The sequence below is a fragment of the Protomyctophum parallelum genome (assembly GCF_964188405.1).
Source record: "Protomyctophum parallelum genome assembly, chromosome: 1".
Taxonomy (NCBI): domain Eukaryota; kingdom Metazoa; phylum Chordata; class Actinopteri; order Myctophiformes; family Myctophidae; genus Protomyctophum; species Protomyctophum parallelum.
In genome coordinates, this window is record NC_139697.1 from 94,233,656 (window position 1) to 94,246,479 (window position 12,824).

The 12,824-nt window shown below is 43.3% G+C and overlaps 1 protein-coding gene across 3 annotated transcripts in view; it reads right to left on the reverse strand.

Annotated features, from left to right (window-relative positions):
* rars1 (arginyl-tRNA synthetase 1) overlaps window positions 1-12,824 on the reverse strand; it is a 41,809-nt gene that overhangs the window by 15,341 nt on the left and 13,644 nt on the right. For all 3 annotated transcript variants that reach the window (XM_083771879.1, XM_083771880.1, XM_083771878.1), the window contains 5 exons: window positions 11,981-12,110; window positions 11,235-11,339; window positions 8,657-8,835; window positions 8,175-8,284; window positions 1,487-1,592 (listed from right to left, as the gene is read on the reverse strand). In XM_083771879.1, the coding sequence (XP_083628005.1) occupies window positions 1,487-1,592; window positions 8,175-8,284; window positions 8,657-8,835; window positions 11,235-11,339; window positions 11,981-12,110 (630 nt within the window). The remainder of the gene's footprint in view (window positions 1-1,486; window positions 1,593-8,174; window positions 8,285-8,656; window positions 8,836-11,234; window positions 11,340-11,980; window positions 12,111-12,824) is intronic.

The following is a 12,824-nucleotide window of genomic DNA, read 5'->3' on the forward strand; positions in this document are numbered from 1 at the left end:
GGAGACGCGATGGCCAACAGCTGAAACAGAGAATCCCTGAGGGAGACGTGATGGCCAACAGCTGAAACAGAGAATCCCTGAGGGAGACGACCCGATGGCCAACAGCTGAAACAGAGAATCCCTGAGGGAGACGCGATGGCCAACAGCTGAAACAGAGAATCCCTGAGGGAGACGCGATGGCCAACAGCTGAAACAGAGAATCCCTGAGGGAGACGTGATGGCCAACAGCTGAAACAGAGAATCCCTGAGGGAGACGCGATGGCCAACAGCTGAAACAGAGAATCCCTGAGGGAGACGCGATGGCCAACAGCTGAAACAGAGAATCCCTGAGGGAGACACGATGGCCAACAGCTGAAACAGAGAATCCCTGAGGGAGACGTGATGGCCAACAGCTGAAACAGAGAATCCCTGAGGGAGACGTGATGGCCAACAGCTGAAACAGAGAATCCCTGAGGGAGACGTGATGGCCAACAGCTGAACCAGAGAATCCCTGAGGGAGACGCGATGGCCAACAGCTGAAACAGAGAATCCCTGAGGGAGACGCGATGGCCAACAGCTGAAACAGAGAATCCCTGAGGGAGACGACGCGATGGCCAACAGCTGAAACAGAGAATCCCTGAGGGAGACGTGATGGCCAACAGCTGAAACAGAGAATCCCTGAGGGAGACGTGATGGCCAACAGCTGAAACAGAGAATCCCTGAGGGAGACGTGATGGCCAACAGCTGAAACAGAGAATCCCTGAGGGAGACGTGATGGCCAACAGCTGAAACAGAGAATCCCTGAGGGAGACGCGATGGCCAACAGCTGAAACAGAGAATCCCTGAGGGAGACGCGATGGCCAACAGCTGAAACAGAGAATCCCTGAGGGAGACACGATGGCCAACAGCTGAAACAGAGAATCCCTGAGGGAGACGACCCGATGGCCAACAGCTGAAACAGAGAATCCCTGAGGGAGACGACCCGATGGCCAACAGCTGAAACAGAGAATCCCTGAGGGAGACGACCCGATGGCCAACAGCTGAAACAGAGAATCCCTGAGGGAGACACGATGGCCAACAGCTGAAACGGGATCTCAATAATAAAGCCACAACACATTTGTGAGGACATGGACATTAAATTTGCTGTCCTAAAGAATTTAGGACAGCAAATGGTAAACTGTTGTAGTGAAGTACGACGCAGAGCGCAGTGACTCCCAACCCGTTCACACACACCTCTCCAATTCATCATGTCTAAGGTCTGTCTGTATGTCTGTCTGCAAACCCTGTCTGTCGGTCTGTCTGTCTGTCTGCACAGTGCACACATGTCTGTCTCTCACTCTAAACCGGTCTTTCGGTCTCTATTTGTACCGACTCTGAGTTAAATGAACACTGGGGGATTTTATTTTTAACGGTATAGGGTCCCGGGGATAAGAAAATGCTGTCAAACGGGGGTCCACTGCGTGGTCTACTGCTAGTCACACTGGGGGTCCTTGAAATGCCCACTGACCTTGTCTCGTTCTTTGTCCTGCAGTTTGTCCATGGATCGCTTCAGGCCTTCGTCCAGCAGGTCCCTCAACCGCACCGTGTCACCCGACCGAGTCTTAAACTTCTTCCTGCGCGCGCACACACACACACACACACACACACACACACACACACACACACACACACACACACACACACACACACACACACACACACACACACACACACACACACACACACACACACACACACACACACACACACACACACAATTATAACGGTTAATCTAAAAGTTCATTTATTTATTTATTGAATTACAAGGACCACCATAACTGATGAGAAATGAGAATGTATATAAACATTTTGAATATAGGATTTTTGGACAACAGAGCATTTCTATTTTGTGTTATTGCAAATTTAAGAGAAATGGAGCGTCTACCCCAACAGGGCGTCTCCCCCACCAGGGCGTCTCCCCCACCAGGGGGTGTCAAGTTGTGAGGTGGCTGTTGAAGTCTTTAACGGAGTGTTAACCCATTTAGGCCTGACGTCAACATTTAAAAAATGTCTTCTAAATGCTGACAGTTTTCTGAAATACCTACGTATGTTTCTGTATCAGTGGCTCTCAATATTCCATGTCAAGGACCCCAAAAATTATATGTAATGTCCCACCGACCCCCATCTGAAAATATGTTATTCCAGGAACCCCTCAGAAGCAAAGATTTGAGTTAAAAATGTCCGCGCTGAAATAATTTAATTCAAAGATTTGTGCCACATTTTCGTGATTTTTCAAAAATAGCAGACCTACAAGCTCATAGCGCGCCACCGAGTGGCGCGCTATGAGCTTGTAGATCTGACATTTCAATAGCTAAAGCATAACATGATGCTTAAGACACCAAAAAGGGGTTCCCGCCCCAAAATGGGTTAAGTTATTGGCCTCTGGCTCACGCTGTGAGGCAGCCAACAGCAACAGGGCTGAGCTCCCGCCGGGCGGAAGACTGATTAAGGGGAAGTGCGACGCTGGGAGATTTATTGAGGATTCCAGGTATTGTAGCGTCTACAGCCCCACAGAGACAGACTTAAACCTCTTAAAGGCAGAGAGACACGCCTGGTCTAGGGATGCAGCTGCCCCTTATTTCCTTAACCATTATTATATTGATATAGATTTTGTTTCCGTTCGTTCATTTAAACAACTCCACACACATACATTTAAAATCCTTTTTTTATTAGTCTGATTAAGCTGGATACAATTTACAATTTAGGCATTTAGCAGACGCTCTTAACCCAGAGCGACTTACATTAAGCAGTAACAAAAAGCATGGCATACATCACATATATAAAAGTAGTTATAATTAAACAAGCGTAAGCTAAGAATGTAACAGTGGAGTATCTATGTAAACTATACATATTATATTATATATTATACATGTGTACTATAAAGTGCTGACTTAATGACTACATAAAATGCAATTATAATGCTGTCTACGTAACATGCTATAAGTCTGTTTAAAAATACTATCTAAGTCTACATAAAGTGCTATATTTAAAATACTATCTAAGTCTACATAAAGTGCTATATTTAAAATACTATCTAAGTCTACATAAAGTGCTATATTTAAAATACTATCTAAGTCTACATAAAGTGCTATATTTAAAATACTATCTAAGTCTACATAAAGTGCTATCTACGATACGTCCTTATTAGTGTGATCAAGCACATTATACATGCTGCTGTAGGTCTAATGTTTTTCGGAGAAGAGGTTTAGGTCGCATTCACACCTAATGCTTTGGTAGACTCGATGCGAACGGGCGGAGAAGTTGGGATTCCTGCATATTTCATTTGCTGCGGTTTGCCTTCACATGCACTGCGCTGTCATCCGCAGCAATTGGAAACGCAGCAGAGAACTTTATCAATGTGTTCAATTCATAAACTACGCAGTCAGTGAAATCTATGGTGTTAAAATGATGCTTCTAATAGTTAGGACTTGAGGAGGGTAACGTGGATGCATGTGTGTCGCCGGGGACTGGACTGGGAGGGAGTGAGTGAGTGAGTTTCATTCTTAACCCATTCTGAACGGGCACCCATTTTGGTGTTAGCATCATGTTATGCTTTAGCTATTGAAAAATAGCAGATCTACAAGCTCATATCGCGCCACCGAGTGGCGCGATACGAGCTTGTAGGTCTGCTATTTTTGAAAAAATCGAAGAACGACTGACATTTTTAGAATCTGATCTCAGGTCAGAATGGGTTAATCAGACCAGTGTGTGTCCGGCGGAAACCTCGTATGAATCTGATCTCAGGTCAGAATGGGTTAATGAGACATTAGTGCTTTGTGTCGTCCATCAATCCTTATAAACACACTCAGACATTGACTAGCTGAGCTCTCACAGGGGGCAGATGATCACACACAGACACAATACACAATGCACGCATGTCATGTGAAAGCAGGGAATCATAGCTTCAAAATGACATATTGGTTGTTCAGTTTGACCCACCAGTTTGGGAGATTATAGAAAACAGAGTTGAGAAAACAGGCTTGAAAGGTTCATTTCTGTGGACTCTAACATTGCACTTACATGTGTAAGCATTTATTTCATATTTACATGTCAATTTCAGCTCTGACATTTATTTCAGACATGCTCTAGTACAGGGTTCCCCAATACATTTTCCTCAAGGGCCATATTTTGACTAGGGTACCAGGCTGGGGGCCGAGTCCGCACGCGTGAGGCCCATTTGAAAAGGATGCCCAGTTTGTCGTGCATAGGCTACTGACCCCCATTTAATGCCATTTATATCTGGGGGATGGGAGTCTCCGAGCCGCCATTACGTGACAATACGCCAAACCCTTCCCAGACCATTTTCAGGAAGGGAGGGGGAAGAGGCTTTTGGGGGGGGGGGGGGGGGGGGGGGATCACGTGATCGGAGTGTTAACTCATTTTGGATGAAAAATATATATTTATTTTTTCTCCTCTCCTGAACAGTTAGTCTTGAAGCCATGACTTTCTCTGCATCAAAAAGGGTACCATATCCTCAAGCAGCGTATGCACCAATGACCATTAGACCATGTCCACATGTAGTGGTTTAAATCCTCCAAAATATCATCTCTGCAACAGTGTTGTTTTCGTCGACTAAAAGTAAGACGAAAAATGTTCGTCGACTACCTTTTTTCACTGATGGAAACTAAATGGAAACTAAATGAAAACTAAGCTATGATGACTACAACTAAGACTACATGTATACAATTTCGTCAACAGATAAAAACTAGACTAAAATGTTAGGAAGGGACTAGTGGACAAGAGATGCATGTATGAGTCATTTCACACTTGGTTGCATGCTGAAAATAGCAGATCTATAAAAACACGTCACCCTGTGACGCGTTGTGAGCTTGTAGATCGGCAGTGTAAAATCAGCCATTACATCAAGGCCCGACAAAATACATTTTAGTCGACTAAATCAACTGTAGATTTAGTGGACTAAAATCTTATGACATTTAGTCGACTATAACTAGATTTATACTAAAATATTCCAGGTGACTAAAACTAAATGGAAACTATTCAAGAGACTATGACTAAAACTTGCTGCCAAAAAACACTGCTCTGCAATATGTAAATTGTACATAGGGCTGTCACGATTACAAATTACAGTTGATGAGTGTCACAAATATTAGCAATTAACAATTTCATTGTGTCTTTTGCATTGAACATTGGAACATTACAATGTGTTACAGTTTTCCTTTTAGGCTTTATGATCACAAATTGCACAGGGCAGATAATTATGATAATTATGACAAGTGATCTTTTAGAAGTTTTTCTTTCCAACAATTTACAAAAGCGGAAATAGTTGATCCACAAGCTTATGTATCTGCCATCCATGTATGAAAACATGTTTTTATGTATCTGCCATCCATGTATGAAAACATTTATTAATGTATCTGCCATCCATGTATGAAAACATTTATTAATGTATCTGCCATCCATGTATGAAAACATTTATTAATGTATCTGCCATGCATGTATGAAAACATTTATTAATGTATCTGCCATCCATGTATGAAAACATGTAATTAATGTATCTGCCATCCATGTATGAAAACATTTATTAATGTATCTGCCATCCATGTATGAAAACATTTATTAATGTATCTTCCATCCATGTATGAAAACATTTATTAATGTATCTGCCATCCATGTATGAAAACATTTATTAATGTATCTGCCATGCATGTATGAAAACATGTAATTAATGTATCTGCCATGCATGTATGAAAACATGTAATTAATGTATCTGCCATGCATGTATGAAAACATTTATTAATGTATCTGCCATGCATGTATGAAAACATTTATTAATGTATCTGCCATCCATGTATGAAAACATTTATTAATGTATCTGCCATCCATGTATGAAAACATTTATTAATGTATCTGCCATCCATGTATGAAAACATTTATTAATGTATCTGCCATCCATGTATGAAAACATTTATTAATGTATCTGCCATCCATGTATGAAAACATTTATTAATGTATCTGCCATGCATGTATGAAAACATTTATTAATGTATCTGCCATCCATGTATGAAAACATTTAGAAAATGTGAGGAAATTTTTCAACATGACGATTATATGCAAATTGCAAAACACAATTGCGATTACCTCAAATAATTGTGATTAGGCGATTATGTAATAACTGTGACCAGGCCAATATGTAAACACAATCTAGTACTTTCCCCCCCCCCCCCCGCCCCAAAAAAAAACACACACAAGGAGGTTTCCGTTATCTTTGCTCTGCTCTCTCTTTTCCCTCATTTAGTATTACATATCCTATGAATTATGCATACATATCTATCCACAGGAAACAAACAATCTCTGAGCGCACCGCGACCAAAAACAACAAGCGGTTACTTCCAGGTTGGGACCCATGGCTGGGGTTGGGTTTACAGGGAAGCGCTTGTTTTGGATCACGGAACGTCCATGCATACTAATGCTGCATTCACGTGGAATCAGGCAGCCGGTAGATGGCAAACGGCAAAACCTGCTGGACAGGACGGCACGGCACGGAACGGTAAAAACATTAACCCATTTCGGGCGGGAACCCCTTTTGGTGTTAGCATTATGTTATGCTTTAGCTATTGAAAAATATCAGATCTACAAGCGCATAGCGGTGGCGCGCTACGAGCTTGTAGGTCTGCTATTTTTGAAAAATCGAAGAACCACTGACATAGAAACATAGCTTTTTCAGAAAACTGTCAGGACGTAGAAGACGTTTTTAGAATCTGATCTCAGGTCAGAATGAAAAACTGTCAGGATGTAGAAGACATTTATAGAATCTGATCTCAGGTCAGAATGGGTTAAATATTTTAACATTGATGCCGTCTGCCGTCACCGTCGCCGGTTTCCGGCTGCCGTGGCTGTCCTGTTCCGTTTACCGACCTGCTCCCGTCCACTAAAATGAAGTCCGGTTTGCCGTCTCTACCACTTGCCTGATTCATTGTGAATGCAGCATTGGAGCCTCAGTAAATTCCATAATTAAGTCAGTAGAGACAAGACCAAGTCACTGACTAAGTCATACTATGCTTGGAAATAGCCAATCTGCAGTGCCAGACGCATTGTGAGCTTGTAGAGCGGCTATTTCGACACACAGACAAGTTAAAAAAAGAGGCATTACAATGCCATAAAATTCTCACGCTATTTAGTCAACAAAAACTGGACTAAAACACATTTCAGATGACTGAAATATGACCAAAAACTAAAGTGGAATATTACTCAAAAGACTCAGACAACTGTTATTGTTATTGTTTAAGGCTGAACAGCAGTGGAATAATAATATTTATATTGTGATTGGTAATATTCATATTGTTATTAGGCCGTTCTCAAATCTTTAGAGCAGACGTGCCGTCATGCTAGTTTGAGCACAGTCGGAGAGCCTACTTCGAGCACATTGTCTCGTCGAAACGTACCATTTGTATAATAAAAGCTTCTGAGATAATACGCAGGATTGCCACGGTCGTGATGGGGGTGGACACTAGCAACTTGTTCCGGGTATCAAAAGGGGATTAGCATTTATTTTTCCTACACTCTCAGCTAAATCCTGCCGTCCTGCTATGCTTGTGGGGTGTGCGTGTGTGTGTGTGTGTGTGTGTGTGTGTGTGTGTGTGTGCGCGCGCGCGTGCCTTCTCTCTCTCTCTCTCTCATAAGTTATGTTGCATATGATCTTATAGATCCTGCAGCACCACTGCCTTAATCCATTTTGACCTGAGATCAGATTCTAAAAATGTCTTCTACATCCTGACAGTTTTCTGAAAAAAACTATGTTTCTACGTCAGTCATTCTTCGATTTTTCAAAAATAGCAGACCTACAAGCTCGTAGCGCGCCACTCGGTGGCGCGCTATGAGCTTGTAGATCTGCTATTTTTCAATAGCTAAAGCATAACACAATGCTAACACCAAAAGGGGTTCCCGCCCAAAATGCCCTAAACATGCAGTGTTGTTGTTAGTAGGAATAAACAGTGAAGCACCCGGGAGGGATTGGACTAAGAAAGGGGAGGTGCCAAACCCAGTTCCAGTCTGTACACCAAAAAGATAAATGGAGGTGGTGCCCCTAGAGGAAGAAACTACCTGTATATAGTACAGTATACTGTATGTGTGTGTGTGTGTGTGTGTGTGTGTGTGTGTGTGTGTGTGTGTGTGTGTGTGTGTGTGTGCTCTCTTACTTGTCCTCTCCGAGAACGACCCCAAACCCTGCATGTTCCACTCGGGTCACCTGGGGGTCGTACCAGCCAATCATCTGAGCCGCAGCGAACACCACCTGGAAGTGAGTGCTCTGTGACACACACACACACACACAAATAAGACACACACACACACACACACACACACACACACACACACACACACCCGTGTTGTGATTAATCTGATTCAAATGTTTAATCATTTGACAGCCCCAATATAAATAGTAATCTTTAATATAATGTTAAATATTTGGGGGGGGGGCAAAGCAAACACTGAAGCATGGGCTTCAATGTTTCCCAGCCGCTCTGCGGTCTTGGCCTACCTGCCTTCCTGTCGGTCTCTTTTCCATCCCCCCATTTATCAATCCATCTCTTTGCTCTCAGTGAGGCAGAGCATGCATGACGGACGCACACACACACACACACACACACACACACACACACACACACACACACACACACACCTGCCCACTGTCTGTGACGTAGATGATGATGTCGGCGCGCTCGTCGCAGATCCGGTGTCGCAGCGCGGCGAGGTCGGAGGTGTCGTAGGTGTAGCCGCCGTCGGACTTCACCACCGTCAGCGGGATTGACTGACCGGGACAGAACACCACCTTACGACCCTCGTCCATCTGCACCAGGCCTGAGGACAGGAGGGAGGTCATCTTTACAATACACCACCTTAACCCATTCTGATCTGAGATCAGATTTTTAAAAATGTCTTCTACGTCCTGACAGTTTTCTGAAAAAGCTATGTTTCTATGTCAGTCGTTCTTCGATTTTTCAAAAATAGCAGACCCTACAAGCTCGTAGCGCGCCACTCGGTGGCGCGCTATGAGCTTGCAGATCTGCTATTTTTAAATAGCTAAAGCATAACGTAATGCTAACACCAAAACGGGTTCCGGCCCAAAATGGGTTAAGACCCTCGTCCAAGGGAGCGTGATTTCACCGGTATTGTTCACGCTGTACACACAGCGACTGTAGGAGTGAGTCAGACAACACCTGTGTTGTTAAATTCGCAGACGACACAGCTACTGTTGGTCTGATTGAGGATGATGGGATAAGCTATCGAAGAACAGTGGACGAGTTTGCCGGCTGGTGCAGGAGTAACTTCCTTCAGCTGAATATAAAAAAAACTAAGGTCATATTGGACCTTAGGACTGGTGCTCATGCACACCAGGAAATGGTCATTGGTGGGGATGGGGTAGTGATTGTGGAGGAATACAAGTACTTGGGTACAACGATTGATTCCAAGCCGACATGGAATTCCAACACTCATTCCATCTATAAGAAAGGTCAGCAGAGGCTGCATTGTATGCGCAGACTGAGACAGTATAACGTGGAAAAACATGTTATGGCACTTTTTCATCGATCCTTTGTGGAGAGTGCATTGACAACACACACACGTTACACAGCCAATACCATCTTTTACCATCAGGGCGACGGTACATGGTACCTTCTCTGCAGGCTAGGGCCTCAAGATCGTTTGTTCCCATAAGTATAGGACTTATGAACAAGCAGGCCCCGTCTCAGTTCCGTGCATAAAGTGTGATGTGATGCCTCCTGGAACTATGACTGGTGCCCTTCTGTTGGCATCGTTTCTTTATTGTCTATGCACTGTGTGATCTGTTTGTTTGCATATGTTTTATGTATATCCTGATGACTGCTGTGCACAAAACAAATTTCCGAAAGGACAAATAAAGTATCTCTCCATCATTTCCACCAGGCCTGAGGACAGGAGGGAGATCATCTTTACAATAGAATGAACACACTCACTGCCAGCCATTAAATTCAACGTGATCACAAACTTCAGCGGGCTGAGGAGGAAGAGGGGAGGAAGATGGGAGATGGGAGAGGAAGGAGGAGATATATAGGGCTGTCACGATTATACATTTAAGTTGAATTGTCACACAAATAATTGGGATTAACGATTGACGTTACAATTTGTATTGTACATTGTAACGTTACAATTTGTATTTCAGGCTTTGTAATCACAGTACAGTGATATATGAGGGGGACAGAAAAGAGGGGGAAAAAAGATAGATGAGAAAAAAGATGGAGGTAGAGGGGAGGCGGAGAGAGCAATAAAGGTAGCTTCGGAGAAAAAGTCAAAACAAAGTGAAACGACAAGAGAACGAGAATGCTGAAGATGCAGAAAGAGAGAGAGAGAGATATATATTAACAGAGACAGAATATGACAGTGGAAGAGAGAGAGCATTCGTGAGACAACACTGCCCCCATGTGGTCACTTCCTCACACTGCAGACAAAACCGATTCAATGCAGTTCAGTATACCAGTATCCCCTTATTACTTTAAAGACGTAGTGAAACTAAATTTAGAGTATATATACGGGCATATCTAACAATGGATGCCAAAACAATGGGAACATTTCCATGTGTGTATTTTATGTTATATCAAAAGTCCATAAAACATCCAATTTGAATGACTTCCTCTGAAGAAAAGCGTGAAGCGTGATGACGTGTCGAGGCCTGCATCAATAAAAATGAATCTTGATTTCATTGCTGCACGTTCCTCCAAACAGAGTGTTCACAGTTGTGAACCGTAATCAATTTATATTAACCCATTCTGACCTGAGATCAGATTCATACGAGTTTTCCACTGGACACACACTGGTCTGATTAACCCATTCTGACCTGAGATCAGATTCTAAAAATGTCAGTCGTTCTTCGATTTTTTCAAAAATAGCAGACCAAAAGCTCATATCGCGCCACTCGGTGGCGCGATATGAGCTTGTAGATCTGCTATTTTTCAATAGCTAAAGCACGACATGATGCCAACACCAAAATGGGTGCCCGGTCAGAATGGGTTAAAATAGGCGTCAAAAGGCGATCTCGGCAGGGAGGGCGTTTGAACCAGAAGGCGTCAAATGAGTCAATGTGTATCAAATTGCTGGTCCAAATGTTATCTGATGGAGACCGACTCAGATGATTGCGAGAGTGTGAACCAAACTGATAAGATTGTTCCGTTGTTGTCAAATTAAAATCTAGTAATTCAAGAAGACATTTTACTGCAAATGCTGACCTTCGGCTTCAAACTCTTGGACCACCGCGGTCATCATATCCTGATAGAAGGACTCTCCCCTCTCGATGATCTGAATGTCCAGACAGTCGTATACCTTCTGGAACTCTGGAAGATGGAGAGAGAGAAAGACAACCAGACAGAACACATACATAACACAGCTTAACGACATGACTCACCCACCCAGGTGATGGCAATAATACTCACCATAGTCTTTCCGTGCATTACAGGCCAACAAACTCTTTTCTGTCGGACATTAAAGTTGATTGTTGTCGATTGTGTTGGATACGGTTTCTCCCTCTAACACACAGCATGCCAGACCTCGGTCTGGCAGAGTGGAGTGGGTGGGGCTTAGCAAAGGGCATGATGCATTTAACCCCTTTTGTGCGGGAACCCCTTTTATGTTATAATTTAGCTATTGAAAAATAGCAGATCTACAAGCTCATGTAGGTCTGCTATTTTTGAAAAATCGTGAAAATATTTATTTCAGAAAACTGGAGGATTTAGAAGATTTTTTTTTTATTTCGACGTCAGGCCGGAATGGGTTAATTATCATAACAGGTATCAGCTGACACATGAGGGACACCACAGTTCACATTCTGACAGAACACTCACACTTTACTAAATGCACTGTGTGTGTAAGTGTATAAGCACACACACATACGGTACACATATCTATGCTAATCTATGCTACTGTACACACAATCCTCCCCACCACACACACACACACACGCTCTCTCTCCCCTCACCATTCCTGGACACGTCACAGATGAGCTTCCAGGCTTTCATGAAGTCATCCTCTTTGCTCTGTAGTTTGACCACACACTGATAGGCCCTCTTCTTAAACACCTCGTCTTCATCAAAGCGCTTCTTTGACTCCTAAAGACGAGAGGAGGAGAGGAGAGGAGAGTTGGAACAGGAGAGGTAGTAGTAGACAGACAAAAGACCAACACAAGGGCCTGGGCCATGGCTCAGTGGTCCAGGCACCTTGGCTGGTAATCCAGTCTGGCAGTGTGCCGCGGGTTCGACTCCCGATCCCCACGGCCTTTACTGCATGTCTTCCCCCCACCCCCCATCTCTCTCCTCATTTTCTGTCAGCCTACTGTCTGTACCACCATAAAAAATATAAAATAAAGGCGAAAGCCACAAAAAAACATTTAAAAAAAAGACCAACATAAGCAAAATAAGCAAATACATGCCAATTAAGTATTAACAAGAATGATTTGCGGGACCCGTCTGTCGCACTGATTTGCACATTGTTGATCGTCACTTCCCAATGCAATGCCAGTGAGTGAAGCTCACCGTAGCTTGAGACGGCAGAGGAAGTGTAGCGCCCAGGATTACATTAGATAATTGACACTGGGTGAAATGACCTGACCTAAAAATGTTTTTTCTGTTCGTCCAAATAATTTTCTGTTACTCTTTCTTTCCGTTTTCTGTTACCCATACAGCGCCATGAACGTGAATCAAGTGAAATAACGTAAATTGATGCTTAACCCATGTTTAAATCCGATCGGGAAGACAGCCGAGTCCTGTTAGCATGCTAGTGTTGGGTGTGACACTGGACGGTGCCATCTTAAATTGCGCGCGCAT